At 37.6% G+C, this 18,731-nt stretch overlaps 1 protein-coding gene across 1 annotated transcript; it reads right to left on the reverse strand.

Moving 5' to 3' along the window:
- Positions 1 to 16,303: 16,303 nt before the first annotated feature.
- On the reverse strand, positions 16,304 to 18,407 carry LOC104586761 (uncharacterized). Its single transcript, XM_010244098.2, has 4 exons — positions 18,226 to 18,407; positions 17,613 to 18,067; positions 16,927 to 17,527; positions 16,304 to 16,800 (listed from the first exon to the last, which is right to left on the reverse strand). The coding sequence occupies exons 1-4, from the start codon at positions 18,316 to 18,318 to the stop codon at positions 16,345 to 16,347; spliced, it is 1,605 nt and encodes a 534-aa protein (XP_010242400.1). The 5' UTR covers positions 18,319 to 18,407; the 3' UTR covers positions 16,304 to 16,344.
- Positions 18,408 to 18,731: the final 324 nt, after the last annotated feature.

Below are 18,731 nucleotides of genomic sequence, written 5' to 3' on the forward strand. Positions count from 1 at the left end.
CTCGGATCATCTATTAAAATTTTCCAATCAGATGGTGGGGGAGAGTTTCACAAATTCGTTGGTTTTCTTGCTCAACATCAACATGGGATCACTCGTCGGTTTTCTTGTCTTGGTATTCTTACTCAGAATGGAAAAGCTGAGAGAAAACACAACCATAGAGTCGAGACGGGTCTCACTTTATTGGCTCATGGTTCGGTTCCTAAGAAATTCTAGTACGAGGCATTTGAAACAACAGTATTCTATTGCATGGGAAATCCCCGTATGGAGCACTGTTTCACCAGCGACCTAATTACTCTTTTCTTAGAACTTTTGGATGTCAATGTTTCCCTTGCCTGTTACCGTATCCATCCATCTCCATCTCACAACATCAGTGGCTTTGCGTTTTTCTTGGCTATAGTCCTAATTATAAAGGCTATAGATGGATAGATGCCTTGACCTACGGACTGGCCACTATTATACATCTCTGTTCACGTGACCTTCACTGAGACCCATTTTCCCCACTGCTATAGCTCCCTTGCACCATAACACCACCATTCCCATTGGGCCTCCACCACTTCTTCGGCCACATTACCAATTTATCGGGCCCCTGATCACTCTTCACCGGCCCAAACTTTGCCCACTTCTCAACCCTCCCTCTCTCTCTCCACCTTCACCTAATCTCCCACCTCCCTCTGTTGATCCTCTAGCACCTATTGAGAACCATCACCCTACGGTTACAAGGTCTAAGTTGGGGATCTTCAAACCTGTCTCTTGACTCTCTCTCTCTCTCTCTCTCTCTCTCCCTCCCTCTCCCTCATGGCATCGAAACATCCTCTCCCCAAATCGGACATGGAACCTACCGGTTTTTCAGCAGCCAATCATGATCCCAATAGGCGTTCTGCCATGAAAGAAGAAATAAATGCACTACTATATATCTCTTGGCACGTGGGAATTGGTGCTACTCATACTCATGCCCCGTGCCAATGTAGTAGGCTATAAATGGGTGTTCCGAATCAAAAGGCATCCCAATGGCTCCATTTCTAGATACAAAGCCCGTTTTGTTGCAAAGGGCTATAACCAATGAGAGGGGCTGAGTTACAAAGAGACATTTAGTCTCGTCGTTAATCCCACCACCTTATGGGTTGTTTTTACTGTGGCTATCTCATATGGTTGGCCTCTTCATCAATTAGACGTCCAGAATGCGTTTCTACATGGCATGAAGACGTTCTACATTAGGAATGCAAACGGATCATATCGGATTCGAATAAAGGTATATTTGAATCTGATCCGGCGGCACTGATTATGTCATATTCAATCTGATATGAAGATCCAATAGGATTTGATGGAACTCAATTTGAATTCTAATCCTATCGTTAAGTCAGACCTCTAGATCTGATCCAATCCGACTTGTTTTCTTTAAAAATTAATAAATTATTAAAAGAAATATAAAATATACTAATTTAAATAAAGTAAAAATAAAAAATACAAGTATTTTTAATTATTTTCATCATATATATATATTATATGTTTTTATAAAAAATAAATAATATAACAAATTTATAAAAATATATTTATATATAAATGAATAAATAACATATATATATATATATGTATTACATATATTTATATTTATAAATATATAATATATATCGGATCGAATGGAGGGGGGGGGGGAGAATCCGAATCCGATCTAATTTCTAACCAGATCCTATTATCCGATCTGAAGATTCGATCTAATTTCTAACCAGATCCCTCCTGAAATCGACCAAATATGATCGGATCTCGGACCCCTAGTCTACATGTGCCAACCACCAGGTTTTGTTGATTCTGATTGGCCCGCCTATTTGTGCAAACTTCGGAAGTCTCTATACGGGCTCAAGAAAGCTCCCCGTGCTTGGTGTGCTAAATCTCATCTCCTCGGGTTTTGCATACTCTGTTTCAAACTCCCCCCACTTCATCTATCTGTCCGGTGATTAGCTTGTTTTGGCTCTCGTCTATGTAGATGATATAATTCTCACATGGTCCGATGCCACCTTCTTCTCTCACATTCTCTTTACCATGAGCTCCCACTTTGCTCTCAAGAATCTTGGATAGGTGAATTATTTCTTGGGCCTTGAGGTCACTCGCTCATCAACTGTGCTTTTCTTAAGTTAGAGACGGTACATGGTGGATCTTCTTTAGTCTCTCTCTCTTGATGGAGTGAATCCCATCAACACTCCCATGGCCACATCACTCTCTCTGTTTCTCTCTCCAACCAAGATGGTGACCCACTGCCCGATCCCACTCCCTATGGTAAAGCAGTTGGTGCCCTCTAATACTTATTCATCACTCGTCCTGATCTGGCTTATGTGGCCAACAAGCATGCCAATTTGTGCACTCACCGACCATGGCCCATTGGGCCTTTGTGAAGCGTATTCTGAGGTATGTCAATGCTACACTTCATCTAGGCCTCCTGATTATACTGTCCTCCTTGCTTCAATTGCATGTGTTTTTAGATTCAGATTGGGCTGGCTGCCTTGATGATTGACGTTCTCAAAGTGGCTATTGCGTTTTCATGGTCCTCCAAGAAACACACTACTGTATCCTGGTCCAGCATTAAGGCAGAATATCGGAGCTTGGCCTTGGCTACCTCTGAAGTTCTTTGAATCCTCTCTCTTCTCAAAGAACTTGGGATTCAGCACACCCAACCTCCTATTTTATGGTGTGATGACATTGAAGCAAACTACCTTGCCGCCAATCCTGTCCTACACTCACTTACCAAACATATTGAGATTGACTACCACTTTGTTTGTGAACAAGTCACCCGTGGTGCTTCCTGTGTACAGTACATATCCACAGTGGACCAGCCTGTTGACATCTTCACCAATGCCTTGTCTGGCCCCAGATTCACTATTCTTAGATCCAAACAATGATTCTCTCGTATTCTTATCTCTAGCTGTTTTCACCTCTTATCTCTTGTAAATTACCAAGTTGTATTCCGATTTATCTTGTAACAATCCGATAGGATCTGATCACTCTTGTACATAAACCCAAGTAATGATCGAAACTCATGATATAGTGAAATCAAGTTAAGTTAAACATTCGTTCAGTTGTAAATGGTTCTAGACATGGTAATCTGATATGCATTATGGCTGTCCAACTGAGTTGACCACACCAATTCTCCAGTTGCTCGTTTAATTGCAATAATCACGGCAAGCCCATTAAGCTGCCATTGGAATTGATCTTGACACAGTAACATTGATATCTTGACTTAATCCTATTCCAGTTGCATTAAAGCCAATCAACTCCCCCAGGTTCTTCTTCAACACAAGAGAGCCATCTGCAGCCTTTACTGCATAGATATTTTCATTCCAGCTCCGTAAATAAACGATTCCATGAAAAATTGCCGGTGTTGCAGTATGTGTTTTCCCACAAGGAATTTCCATTTCAATGGCAATCTTGATACAGTCTTGGCACAAATCTTGTTTTCTCCTTGGCGTATCTCCTGTTGTACAGGTCTCCTCCATGGTTTAACCACTGTGACAGAAGGAAATTAATTAAGCAAATTAGATATTATTAAACCCAATTTAGAATTAGGAGAACAAATACTATATATAAGGGTTGCAACTTGCAAGTATACTATTAAGAAAACAACTTAACATGGAAAGAAAGATGATTAACATGGACGACTAGTTAAAATACATTAGAATTCGCATTAACCATCAGCGTAAGTAAACGTAATGCACAAAGAACAAGCATAACAACATAGGCCATGTTTGGTTGGTTGCTTTGGGCCTCATTATTTTAATTTTTATTCATCTTGAGCAACAGCAATGAATAACATTATAGCGTTTGGTTTTAAAATTCTTGTCATGAGACTCATTCCTTTTTAGAATGAAAATCAGCCTATAACACAAAAACTGAGGTGTGAGCATAACTTGCAGTCTGAAAAATAATCATGCCCTATATTACTCATTTTCATTCTTTAAAGAAACTCTATGTTCATGAACATTAACCATCAGCCATCTGCTGATAAACATTTAAGACTCCAGTTTTGGAGACCTGGGCAGGCAGTTTATGATGGTGGACATAGAGTTTTTCTGAAAAATGAAAATAGACAATATAAAGCACTTGTCAGTCTGAAAAAAAAATCATTTTTTAAGAAAAAAATTATTTGGTCTATAGCAATGTTTTTTCATTCTGCCCATTTTTATTCATTCTTATTCATTTTAGAATTTTACTTAGATAAAAATGAAAAAAGAATGAAAATTGAACAAAAAATAGCCATAATTGCTCAAATTTTCTTTGGGCACCATTAATCTTTAGAGAGAATTTAAGCTTTCTCACGAATATTGATTCATGAGTGAGGGAGGAGTTATTTTCTTTCTGTTCTTGTAACTCGGAGAGGTTACTATTATTTATAGGAAAATGCTGGCGTTGAACCCATACTCACTAGCTATATATCTTCTACCACCTGTTTCATATGGAAATTGGAAGATGTAGACGCAAAATCATCAAAAACAATATGCTTTTCCTTTATTTTCCATAATAAATAAATAAATAAATAAAATTTACACATTAATACATATATACGCGAATCGTGCCTACTAGTTTTTTCTGATAATTATTTTCCTTTATTTATTTATTTTTATGCATGTGCCTTCCTAGTAGTCAAAGGGATGAACTGGAATTTCTGATTAAACTTTGAGTGTTTGAATTGGATACTTTTAAAAAAGATAGATGAGAAAATAATTTATTAAAAATATTGACTTAGTGGAAAGAATTTCCATGACGCCTTTGCATGCCAGTCATCCGTGATTATACTATTGCATCTACAAAACAGTACGAAAACAAACTTGGCCTCATCGTTGGGGTTGAGACTTGGGAGGGAGAAACAGCTACTAAAATCTGATTAATTACCAAGGAGGGCAGGAGTTTCATTAGTTTAATTTTGAAGTTTCAAAATTAATTTTCATCTGAAGCATTAGGAAACATTTGAATCTGATGAGGGCGGATTTGGCCTTTAATGATATTGTAACATATGGCTCAGGCACGATTTGGCGGCCTGGCATAGGCGCGAACTGACAGCTTGGCCCAAGTGCGACCTGGTGGCCTAGCCCTGGCGCAACCTGGCGGCTTGGCACAGACGCGACCTGGCGGCCTAGCACAGGCGCCGACTTGACGACCTGAGAGACGTGCTCACCAACAAATTCGGCATGCATATCTCAACACTCCCACGATCCTTGGAAGTTGGCCCACGTGCCGAACGATTCGGAGGGTGGTCAACATGCATGGCGGTTGCCTCCAGGAATCTCAGACTATTTAGGCGACCTCTCGGAATTCTCGGATATGGTGCATGAAGCCCACACCAAACAAGTGCTTATTTTAAAAAAATAAGTACTTATCTTATATTGGACATTTGGTAGTCTTTTTCTCTAATAAGCACTTAAATAGTATTTGTGACTATTTTGTCTTTCATTTTCTTTCAAATTTTAAGAAAGCATTTTTGTGAAATTACTTTTATGAAAGCATTTTAATAAAAGCATTTTTATTATGAAAGTACTTTTACAAAAAACTCTTTAATAAAAGCACTTTTATGAAAATATTTTTATGACAACACTTTTATAAAATTCAAGTAGTAATAATTTTATAAGTGATTTTAAAATTCAACTAGGAATAATTTTGAAAAAATAATTGAATAACTACTTGTTGTATAAACACTTAGAAAAAAGTAGAAATTTGGGCTTAAAAAAATAAGACATATCAATTATGCCAGCTGAGTTGGGCTCAAGTCCCAAATGCTGGCCCACGTGTCCAGATATAGTATTAGAATATTTTATTTAAGAAGTTAGATTGCTTGTGTTTTTGATAGTTTCAAATCTTGTCTTTTTCTTTTTTAATTTTCATTATATGAACAGGAATTCACAACCAATTATTTATTCGAACGCCGTGAAAATTGGAAGCTCGCTTACATAATAATAATAATAATAATAATAATAATAATAATAATAATAATAATAATAATAATAATAATATTCAGGGAGTCAGAGTGAAACTCCCAATCTCATTGGACCCCGTTTCTGACAAGAAATAAATAGTTTCCAAGATCCCATATATACAACAGGGCCCTATAACTATTAACAAAGGTCAACGACTCCAATATAATATAAAATCACCAGTATGTTCCCTGCCTGGCTATCCCACGGCCCCCTTACCTATTTGACTCATTCACTGTACCTAATGGCAACGGGGCGGGTTTGGCACGGGAACCATATTCTTCATCCCTGATTTTAATTTTCGCTCGGAATTGACATGAGATTATTGTGGTGATCCTAATTTTTTATTTTTTATTTTTAAGTAGAAGCATTTTTGAAAAATAGAATTATTGAAAATAAAAAAAATTAAATAATTTTATATATTTAATATATATAATCACAATCAAGGTACAGGTTGTGTTAGTTTTAGCTTTAAGTGGGATTTGATTGACAAATTTGGTCTTAAACGTTGGAAGGTACAGGCGTAAGGTCCATGTTTTAGGGTTGGACCCTAACCCATCAATTTAACACCTTTATTTTATTACAGAGAATTAATAGGACTTCAAAGGGGTTTAAGAGGGAAATAATAAGGGATGGGAGATGCTGCAAATAATGACAATTGGGGCTTTGGGGATTTAAGAATTCTATTAGGCTGTTTTTGGTTTGAAGAAAAAGGTAGAGAGAGGAAGGGAAAGTGTATAGGTTTCCCTACCTCCCCCTTTCTTTTTCTTACCTTTTCTTTCAAATCAAACAGAGCCTTAGAGATAGCTATGATGGATTGCACTTGAAGTAATTAAACTACTAGTTTTGATATATAATATATTTAATAGACTATTATGCTACGCCATAGGCACTTGAAATGAACTAGTTTTGATATATAAGATATTTAATATTGATTTTGAAAAATAACATTAAAATCCTAGTTCAATAATATAACTATTACGTGAATGCCTCGGTCAAAGTAGACAAAAGAGGAAGGAAGGTAATTAGAGGTAGAGGAAGAGGAGGAAGAAGCAGGGTGGCATCTTAATTCTGCATGCTGGTTTTCGGGTCTTTGGAAGTTGTGAAGTGCGGTTCAAGATGTTTGTTTCTTTGAGTCTCTTGTGGATCTATAAGGTGGTTTCTTTTTTTTTTTGTTGGCATAGACGTGGTTCTTGGGACTGGTTTGTAACATTTCCCTTTTATCTTCTTTCTTTGTTGAAGAGAGAGAAAATGGTCGGTAATCATTTTCCTCTCACTTCTTTCCCAAGCAATATGGAACAAGGAGTCATTAAAGGGAGGAAAGGACAAAAATAAAAGAGAGAGGAGAGAGATTCTTGCAAATTTGAATCTCCCTCCAATAATCTCTCACAAGATTCAAAATTACAAGAACGAACAATCTGAGCATCGCAATGAGAAAAGTATTCATTGTGATGTCTTTTGGACTTTAATCAACACTTAGGTAAGGCATGTTATATTACAGAGTATGGGTGGAGTCAGACTCCTTCAACATTTCCTCTTTATCATAACTACCTAACCAACCAACCAACTCAATTCACAAGTTTTTTAGTAGTTCTTTTGTTTTGGAACATTTCAGCCTTGTTCCCCTCTTGGAATCATGAGTATTTTCGAGAGTTAGCCTTAGATCTCTCTTAGAAGCGGCCACACTTCACACTCACTTAGGTCAATTATTAGTGTGCATTGTTTACACTATTCCTAACTGATTAAGAGCTTCATACTCAACATCCTCAATGTGTAGTGAGCACTATCTTACATCGGCATCTGAAACGGGACACAAAAGATAGTACTTTCCCAAGTCATCTAGCGACTCTTTTTTACCCATTCAACCTAATTCCAAGGATTTCTTTTCGCATAAGTTGGGTGTCCATCACTAATGACTTTGTAACAGGCTTCAACCCCATTCCTATCGATGCCTCATAAACCACCTTAGAAGTTTGTGATTTGGTTAACAGATATGCAAGGTTCTTTTTAGACCTTACAAAATCCAGAGCGATAGTACTTTCGCTGAGGTATTGTCTTACCAGGTTATGTCTTAAGCGGATGTGCCTTCTTTTACTGTTGTACGTTTGGTTCTTGGCTCTGGCTATTGCTGCTTGGCTATCACAATGGAGAGATATGGACGGAACCGGCCATGACCAAAGTGCTATATCTGCCAGCAAGTTCCTTGACCACTCTGCCTCGGACCCTGCCAATTCTAGTGCAATGAACTTGGCCTCCATTGTTGATCTTGTATTACATGACCGCTTTACCGATTTCCACGATACTGCTCCTCCACCTAAAGTAAACACATATCCACTGGTGGAAGTACTATCCTTTGAATATGAAATCCAATTCGCATCAGTAAAGCCTTCTAAAACAGGAGAAAAACCTGAGTAATGTAAACCAAAGTTTATGGTTCCTTTTAAATATTTTAATAATATTACTAAAGCTTCTCAATGTTCATTTCATTTTCGGGATTATGAGTATGCTGACTTAATTTTTCCACAGCTATAGCTATGTCTGGTCTTGTACAGTTCATTAAGTAGGATATAAATCTAATTATATTTGCGTACTCCTTTTGTGAAATAGGTTCTCCTACATGTTTCTTTAAGTGAATATTACAGTCAAGAGGTGTCGTAATCGGTTTACAATCATAGTGTCCAAACTTCCTAAGAATACTTTCTACATAATGTGATTGGGAGAGAATAAAGTTTCCTTGTTCTTTATGGATTTTAATCTCCAAGATTACATTAGCCTCACCCAAATCCTTGGTATCAAATTTGGACATTAGAAAGTGTTTTGCTTCTTTTACTACTTTTAGACTACTTTCAATTATTAGCATATCATCAAAATATAGATAGATCATGACTCCTGTATTATTTTCAAATTTGTCATAGACACATCTATCAGAATCATTTCTGCTATATCCATTAGTTACTAGCACATTATCAAATTTTTCATGCCATTGTTTGGGAGCTTGTTTTAAGCCATACAGAGACTTAATTAGTTACATACTTTATTTTCTTGTCCTGGCATTATGAAGCCTTCAGGTTGTCTAATGTAAATTTCTTTCTCTAATTCTCCATTTAAGAAAGTTGTTTTCACATTCATTTGATGAACTATCCGTTTGTAAATGGATGCTATAGAAAACAAAACCTTAATTGTTGTTAATCTTGCAACCGGGGAATAGGTGTCAAAGAAGTCTATACTTTTCTTTTGTCTGAACCCCTTGGCAACTAACCTGGCCTTGAATTTATCTATTGTGCCATTTGGTTTTAGTTTTTTCTTAAAAATACACTTGCAATCTAGTGCCTTAGTTTCAGGTGGGAGATCTACAAGTTCTTAAGTGTGATTAATGACTAAGGAGTCTATTTCACTTTTTATGGCTTCTTTCCAAAATACTGTATTAGGTGAAATTATAGCTTCCTGATAGGTTACTGGGTCCTTGTCCACCAGAAATGTCAACATTCCATCACCCAAGTTTGTTTCTCTTCTTTGCCTTTTACTTCTCCTTAAGTCTGGGTCTTGCCTAAGTGAAGTACTAGTTTCTTGAGCACTCACTAGTTCTTGGTTTCTAACTTGGTTTCGGGAAGGTTCCCTATTTAATGTTTCTTTTTTCAAAGGGAGGATATGCTCAAAGAACTCTGCACCTCGGGACTCTATTATTGTGTTATTTTCGACAACATTTTCAATTGTTTTAATTACAAGGAACCGATAAGCCACACTGTTTTGTGCATAACCTATGAACACACAATCACAAGTTTTTGGTCCTAATTTCTTTATTTTGGATTCAGGTATTTTTCTTAGGTGGTATTCTATTATATAAGTGACAAGCCGTTAGGATTGCTTCCCCCACAAATTCAGAAGTGCACCTTAACTAATTAGTATTGCATTCATCATTTCTTTTAGTGTTCTGTTAAGTCTTTCTGCAACTCCATTAGATTCAGGTTGATAGGGAGATGTGGTTTCATGAATGATTTCATTTTTTTCAAAGAATTTTCTAATGGTTTGTCCATCATACTCAGTTCCTCTATCTGTTCTAATTTTTTTTTTATTTTCTTTCCTAATTGACTTTTTACTTCAGTTTTGTAGTTTATAAAAGCTTGATCAGCCTCATCTTTTGATCTAAGTAGAACTACTTTTGCATATCTAGAGAAGTCATCTGTAAATGTTATACAATGTCTTTTTCCTCCTCTAACTTCATGACATTTAAGGTCTCCTAGATCACTATGTATAAGTTGTAACAATTTAGTTTCTCTTTGTACACTTTTATGAGATTTCTTAGTAAATTTTGCTTCTACACATACTTGGCATTTTTCATTTGTAAAATTAATAGGAACATTCAAAACTCCTAATTTACATAAATGTTTTAAATAAGGAGTACTACGATGTCCTAGTCTAACATGCCAAATATCAAAAGATTCAACAATATAAGCAGAAGAAGAAGCAGCTTTATTCATAATAATATCATAGATGTTCAGTACAAATAATCCACCAACATTGTACCATTTTCCAATAAATACATTATTTTTAGTCAACACGGCTTTGTTTGCTTCAAATGTGAGTTCTAGTCCTATTTTGTTGAGGAGTGCTCCCGATACCAAGTTCCGTCAGATCTCCGGCACATGCAATACATCATTCAGCATTAGGATTTTTCTTGAAGTCAATTTTAGGAGCACATTTCCTTTGCCGATGACCTTTGAAGTTTGTGAGTTTCCCATAAAGACTTGCTCTCCTTCAGATAGAGTTGTATACTCATAGAAGGAATTGCGGTTTCCACAAATGTGCTTAGTAGCACCAATGTCCAGTACCCACTTCTTCGGCTTATCAACTAAGTTTACCTTAATTACCACTGGTGCGATAACATCCTTAGTCAAATTGACTTTCGATTTCCCAGAGTCCTTCTTCTTTCGGTACCGATAGTCCTTCTTGTAATGTCTGGGTTTGCCACATACATAGCAATTTCCTTTTTTTTTGTTTCTTGAATTTTTTATCATTTTTCACATTCAAGTTCTTTTTGAATTTTGTAGTTTTTTCCTCCACCAGATTGGTTTTGAAAAACTGGTCATCATCTTTCTTTCTGTTCTTTTCTTCAATCTTAATTCGGACCACTATTTGGTTCAAAGTAGTGTCATTCCTCTTGTGTTTCATATTGGTCTTGGAATCATTCCATGTATGTGGCAGTTTCTCTATGAGAGAACCGACAATGAATTCATTTAGCAGTAACATGCATTCTTTTGCCAGTTCCCCCACGAGAACCTGGAACTCATTTATTTGTTCAAACACATCCATGTCTTCTTTCATAGTGAAGTGTAGGAAGTTGACAATTACATATTTCTTATTTCCTGTATTTTCTAGAGCATACTTAGTGTCCAAAGCATTCCAGATTTCATAGGCATAATTGTAGGAAGAATAAACATTGTATAGTTCATTGAACAAGCAATTTAGGATATGGTTGGTGCCGAGGTGGTTGACTGTAGTCCAATTTTCTACAACAACAGAATGGGCTGGTTCCTCCATATTTAATGGGTTTGGTTCAGTCAAAGCGAAAGCTACCCCTAACTGTTCTAAGGCAAACAACAGGCATTGTCTTCAACGCTTGTAGTTGGTTCCATTGAATGGTTCAATTTTAGAGAAATCAGGAACTATTGAAGTGATATGAAGTTGTTGCAGGAACTCGAAATTGGAAATTGTAGGAAGATGGAGGGCTGAGTCGTGCCACTTGGTCACTCTCCTTAAAACCGTATTTGCCCCCTATGGTGCAGTTAGGTTACCGCAAATTGGTCGCCAAGATAAAATAGTCCACAAGCCATTGGTAGGCGTGCACTCGCTTACCAGACCTCCACGAACCACTGAAGATTGATGCTTAGATTTCTCAGAGAAAAGAAAGTAAAAATGGTGTGTGTTCTTGACTGGGTCGGTTCTTTCAAACAAAAGCCTCTTCAGAACAGTGCACCTGTTCAAAGAGGCACAAGAAGGAAGAAGAGACACGAAAAAAGGAAAACAATTTATTTAAAAATTAAATTTGAATTTGAAGAGACACGTTTTAAAATTGAAAATGTGTAATTCGGATAAAACAAATGATTCAGTGCATCGCGCATACACGTGCACGCGCACCTACGCCCCAGCTCGGCTCGGCGTGCGCGTGTATAAAGCACCCCCAACCCCCCCTCACATGCATGGAATATCTATAGTCCTCTCCTCCTATGCGTCCCTACCCATAGAGGGAGCAAAACTACAAATATGCTCCACTCCCACTTTTTTCCCAAACAATGTGAGACAAGGAGTCATTCAAGGGAAGAAATGACAAAAACAAAAGAGGGAGGAGAGAGATTTTTGTAAATTTGAATCTCCCTTCAACATTCTTTTTAATAAAATTTCATTACTATATATAAGCATCTGCATAGGACACCATAAAAAGGATGGTTCAATTAATAAAAAATAGACTGATTTATGTTACAAATTCTGGTGGGACTAAATAAATTCAACGTGACAATGCATGTGCTTGATAATTAGTTCTTTACCAAAAAGAATTCACATTTCGATAAATGACTTATGTAGGTAAATGCACTTATCTAGGAAAGTGTTTCTTAGGGAATACTTATCCGGATAAGAATACTTGCCGGTGCTTTTTTATTTCTCAGGTAAAGGTGTACAATGACTGATTTATCCAAAAAAGTAACATTATTGAAAGGACAATATTGTCCCATCACTATTAGCGATTTTCGATGTACATGGGTAAACAATTTACCCAATCTAAAAAGATTATTACTTCCCCATGTAAATGAGCTACTCGGGAATAGTTTTTTTTTTCCATGAAACCCACTAATATTGTAGAATGAATGCAGGTTTATTTCTTTTCCATGGGGCTTACCAACTTACTTGCCCCACTTCCTTGAAAATGAATCATCATTGCTAGCTAATTCACTCTCTATGGTTCATGAGTTTTGGTTAGAGGGTTTTAGAACAGAGTAAGGTTTGGGAGTGTTTATTTGGTATTAGTAAATAAGTGTTTAAAAATAAGTGCTTATTCTAATAAACACTTGTGGGCATTTGGTGAAAAAAAAACTTTAAACATGGGTAGTATAGGTATTTTCAAAATGAAATGACAGGCTAAGATAGGCTAGAAAGGAAAATAAGCTCAAAATCTGGTCTTCTGATAAATGCTTATTATCAAAATAAACGCTAATTTTGGGTTTATTGAGCAAATGCAAATAAGTGCTTATTTATATAGTCCCAACCCAAAATAAATGCTTATTGAACAAGGACTTATTTTTAAGCACTCCCAAATTTAGGCTGCATTTGGCATTTCTTATTTTAAGGACTTATTTCCTTTTTGCAATTAAAAACTCAATGTTCATAGAGAAATTTTAACTATAAAAAATTGATAAATCCTTAAAATAAGGAATGCCAAATGCAACCTTAAAGTTCAGATCTCTTGCCCATGAGAATGCTGCCCATGTCTACCTACAACACACTATCCCCCATGAATTGGGAACATCTCCCCTGCATAATACTTTGCAGAGGATGAAATGTTCTCCATGTATGACTACAATAAACGTGGGCAGGAGATCCGGACTCGCAACCTTAGCCTTAAAAAGGATAAGACCCAAAAGTGTACCGTTACCTTTAACTGCAATGAGAAAACGGCATATCTACGCAATCTAAACCTTGGGCCGGGTCCGCAGAACAGTTTCCAAACCACTGTTGTTTTTTTTTTTTCTTTTCTATGGTATTTTTTAATGGAAAAAAATCAACAGTCTAAATTCGACAGCCCGGGCTGTGAATAGGGCTCTCCCTGCATGTTACTTCGCAGTCACACAGACTCCTTGTAATAGTAAATGAAGGGAAAATTACATGGAAGAAACATCCGAGCTGTTTAAGGAGATTCACAGTCAACACTACGCATGTGACACATTAACATAGATGTGAGGATAAAACATTATACCAATCAATATTATTTTTAGCCAAAAAAAAGACAAAGACAATGAGCTGAGTGGGGTAACATGCAAGCACCAAAATAAAATAAAAAAAAAGCCCGGAGAACAACCTAATCAAAGGTTTCCTTGATGCATTATAGGTGAAGTGTCCCGCTGGGGAGAGAAGAATGACAGCCCACGCTGTAGAACGTTTGAGAGAGCTAAAGTTCTATCCTTTCTAATGACTTAAAGATCGAGACTACCCTTTAACATCAAGACAAGTTTAGCAATTAAACAAAGTATATATAATAATGCTATAATAGAGAGAGAAGAGAGAGAGAGAGGGGGGTCCAACAATCTGAATGAGAAGAGATAAAACTGGGTTACATTCTCACCTTGGAGATCAGGTAATATATATATCCAGTGGCACCTGGAGTTCCCCCAAACACTTCAGTAGAGAGAAAGATGCATTGATACCTTCAACCCAAACAAGCTAGAGAGAGAAATCCCACTGAAGTGGTTGGAGGAACCCTAGGGGACACTTGATGTGCCCCAAAGAGTAAGAGATAAAACTGGGTTACATTCGCACCTTGGTGATCAGTTGATCGATAAATATATATATCACGTGGCACCTGGAGTTCCCCCAAACACTTCAGTAGAGAGAACGAGGATGCTCTCACAACCATGCAAGTAAGCTAGAGAGACAAGTCCCACGCACTGAAGTTGTTGGAGGAACCCTAGGGAACACCTGATTTGCCCTAATGCGCTTTGTTGTTTAACTTTTGGTTTGATGAATTGAAGGAAATACCCAGCTTTGGTATTTATATAGGAGATGATGATCGCCAACTTGGATTGGATTTGTGGTGGAATTTTGGTAAGAGAGCGTTAGATATCTGAGCACAATGAACATAGACGCAATCGTGGGCTGGATAAAAGGGACGGAGAATAATTCTGGGTGGAACGACGGTGGTGCTGAAAAGCTCAGCTATCATCCCTTTTTTTGCGACGTGTGTTTTTGCTTTCTCCTAAACCACTTGTCAACAGCTCTGAACCTTCCTCTTATATCGATCTCTGTTCACCATACTCCTAATATTTTTCCATTGTCTTTGGTTCGTATTTCATTTAAAAGTTGATGTAATGATGCTACGGATCGGATTCTTACAACACGTATATGCTCTCTAGCTTCAGCTATATGGCTGTCTTCGACCTAATAAGTTTTCTATTACTTCTATCTATTTCCTGAAATTTCGATTCTCTTGTTATCATCATATCCACTATTCTCTCTCTCACATACAAACACGATATACAGTGGCATAATTACAACACCCCAATATTTAATTTGACACCCAGACCAACCCTTTGTATTTCTGTGACACCCTCTTAGTACTTGACATTAAGTCTCAATCTTAAGTAAATGATCAAGGTTCAAAATATTGATATGTTCCATATATCTATCGATAGGGGCGTATTGATACTATATGTTATGTCATTTTTTTATTTATTTTACAACCGGTTCAGGGGGCTAGTTTAGGGTTCTTTCACCCCCTGAACTGGTCAGACCCTGATGCATCCACTGTAAGGGCATATCAGAAAAGTTCCGGAATGATATGTATAAACCGATAAATATCGATATTTTGAATCTTGCAAATCATCAGTCAGTTGAAAACTCTTTGCCAAAGGACTTTATTTGCGCAAGTGCTTCTAGCAGAAAATTTTATTTTTTAATATATTATTAGACTATATTATATGTGAAAATGGAAAATGATGGAAGGATACTAAAGAATAAAGTCAAAATATTTGATACGTTTTTGGATATTATAAGAGAAGGATAATTTAGTAAAAAGTCAAATTGCAGTTAATTAACTAATTTACTTGAAAATTATGTTAATTATAAAATTCATATATATATATATATATACCTTCTTTTGGGACATATGAGTTTTTTCTTTTTCTTTTTACTGTTTTTGACGAAAATATATACACTAGTACACTAGTGAGTGAAACCAATAATGGAAATAACCCCATTTTTAGTTGTTTATACACTGTAATTCCACTGCTTCCATTGTGGTTAGGAATCACACCGTGCAAACTTACTCCTGAAAAGATTTAACAGCATCAGCTTTCTTAAACAAGCTAGGAAAATATTGCTGGAAGCCCAATGATCCTGAAGAAACAAATTAATTAAGGTGCCCATATTGTAAAGCTTAATTATTAGTGAGCTTATTAGGATCATGGGTAACCTCACCAGGCCATCTGTTCTAGCACGAATCCACATTGCTAAAGAGCCTTAATTTTCCCTGGTTTAACGGAAAAATAAAGTTCCACTTGTTCCCAAAGAACTGGGACTACCCAACAAATTAAGCCATCTTATTATTTCATTAACTGAAAATACGGGGGGCATGCAGTTAATTATTTTCTTGGCAAATGCTAAGCTAGCATGACATGACAGCAGTTTATTTGATACAAAATGCAAAGAGCGACGTTCCAGAATTAAACCCCAAAAACTTTCCAACATTTACACCATATCCGTTGCCAAGGTAGATGCAGCCATTGCTCACAGAGACACCGCCGTATATGGTGGCGCCGGTGTCGTAGGACCATAGGATCTTGCCAGTCTTGACATCAATTGCATATAAGGGTCCTCGTGTGTCAGTGGATCCAGCAAATAGGACACCATTGGCCACGGTAACAGGCCCGTTGGAGGTGGCATTACTAGGGTTGGCGGTGGACCACTGCACCTTGCCACTGTTAGCATTCATTGCCACCCATGCACCTGCCGTCGTTGTTCTCTTGGATGGTGCCAGTGTGAAGTTCAGCCGTCCGCTATTTGCAATGTTTGTGTAAACTCTCCGCCCATCGGTGGCGGCCCCCCAAGTTCCACCTCCAGATATGCCGCCCGGCCCAGCCACCTACATATAATAAATATCCTCAAATAACCATACACCAGACCAGCTACTAGATCAAATTAATTATCTGCGGTTTTATTTAATTAGAAACAAAAAGAAAAGAACATATCATCAACTTATACTAATTACCGTAGACCATATGATGTTTCCATTATCGCGATCCAGAGCCCATGCAGACCCACTCTTCTGTACCGCAACCACGATATCTCGTTTGGTTCCATTGACAAATACAGTAAGCATCATGGGGGCCTCCCCAAAGTCGGCATCTGGATTGGGTCCCGGTGGGCAGTTGGGTGTGGAAAGATTGTTACAAGCTAAAAACCATATGTCATAGCCTCCTAGCTGCCGATACCATCTGATGTGCCCTGTATCCATGTCAAAGGCCAGGATGGAATTCTCGTGATTATCCGGTTCGATACATTGGTCGGGATGTGCTGGGAATGTCTGATTATTCTGCTTCTCCTGGCATTCAGTCACATGAGCAGGAGCTGAGTATAGATTTCCGGTGCCAACATAGATCAGATTCCTGGATACATCGATGGAAGGGCTACTTCCCCATATAGCTGCGCCCGCATATCCTCCCAATTTACCTTGGTTGTCAGGAAGAACAAAGGTTTGCCACAAGATGGTGCCGGTGTTGATGTCTAGTTTCGCCATGCTACCACGAAAAGTGCAGCATTCTTCCACCCCAGATGCTTCTTCTGCTGATGACGTTCCCACATAGAAAGCTCTGTAGATGCAACAACCAATTCATTCTCAGACAAAATGATCTATGTATACAGACTACAGAGGAGAAGAGTTTAATTTCTACTTGCTTGTTGTAAACGGTTCCAGACATGGTAATTTGAGATGCATTATGGCTGTCCAACTGAGTCGACCACACCAGCTCTCCGGATGCTCGTTTCACCGCAATAACCACGGCAGGCCCATAAATCCCAATTATAAGCAGCTTCCCAGCCACCGTTGGAGTTGATCTTGACACAGTAACATTAATATCTTGACTTAATCCTATTCCAGTTGCATTAAGGCCGGTCAACTCCCCCAGGTTCTTCTTCCACACAAGAGAGCCATCTGCACCCTTTACTGCATAGACATTTCCGTTCCAGCTCGGGAAATAAACGATTCCATGAAAAATTGCGGGTGTTGCAGTAATGTCTTTTCCCGCAAAGAATTTCCATTTCAATCGCAATCTTGATACAGTCTTGGCGCTGATCTTGTTTTCTCCCTTGGCGTATCTCCTGTTGTACAGATCTCCTCCATGGTTTAACCACTGTGACAGAGGGGAAATTAAGCAACTGAACCCAATTTATATAGAATGATCAGGAGAACACAAACTATATATAAGGCCGGGTTAAGAGTGTAATAATGAGAAAACAAATTAACATGGAAAATAAGATGATTAACATGGACGACTAGCTAGTTACATACATTAGAACTCGCATTAGCCATCACTGTAAGTAGACATAACGCACAAAGAACAAGCACAGCAGCATAGTTGCTCAATTTTTCTCTAGGCGCCATTGACCTTTCGAGACAACGTACATAAGCTTCCTCACGAATATTGATTCATAAGGGAGGAGGAGGAGGAGCTATTTTCTGTCTTTTCTTGTAACTCAAAACCTTGGGGAGGCTTCTGTTATTTATAGGATAATGCTGGCGTTGAACCCATACCTGTTGGTCAATAAACAAAGTCATACCTGTTGGTCAATAATCAATATCCTTTCGTGTGAATATTTTCCTTTCAGTTTTCCAAATACCATCTTTTAAATAATAATAATAATAATAAGCGTAAAAGACTTAAACATACAATGGGTTTTCGTAAATTGACATAATGTATATGAACTTATGACTCTTTTATCCTTTTATTTTTTTTCAAAATTTCAAAAGATGTCCTGAGATTTTCAAGTCACATGAGTGGTGGATATATCGGCGGT

Source organism: Nelumbo nucifera, chromosome 4 (assembly GCF_055504915.1).
Source record: "Nelumbo nucifera cultivar China Antique chromosome 4, China Antique-T2T, whole genome shotgun sequence".
Taxonomy (NCBI): domain Eukaryota; kingdom Viridiplantae; phylum Streptophyta; class Magnoliopsida; order Proteales; family Nelumbonaceae; genus Nelumbo; species Nelumbo nucifera.

Excerpts from the sequence above, each read along its gene's own strand:
- LOC104586761 (XM_010244098.2), bottom strand. The coding sequence starts at position 18,318 with ATGGCGCCTAGAGAAAAATTGAGCAACTATGCTGCTGTGCTTGTTCTT. Across the intron at positions 17,528-17,612 it reads TCTGGAACCGTTTACAACAA|AGCTTTCTATGTGGGAACGT; the intron begins GCAAGTAGAAAT and ends TTGCATCTACAG. Across the intron at positions 16,801-16,926 it reads GAAACATCATATGGTCTACG|GTGGCTGGGCCGGGCGGCAT; the intron begins GTAATTAGTATA and ends TATTATATGTAG.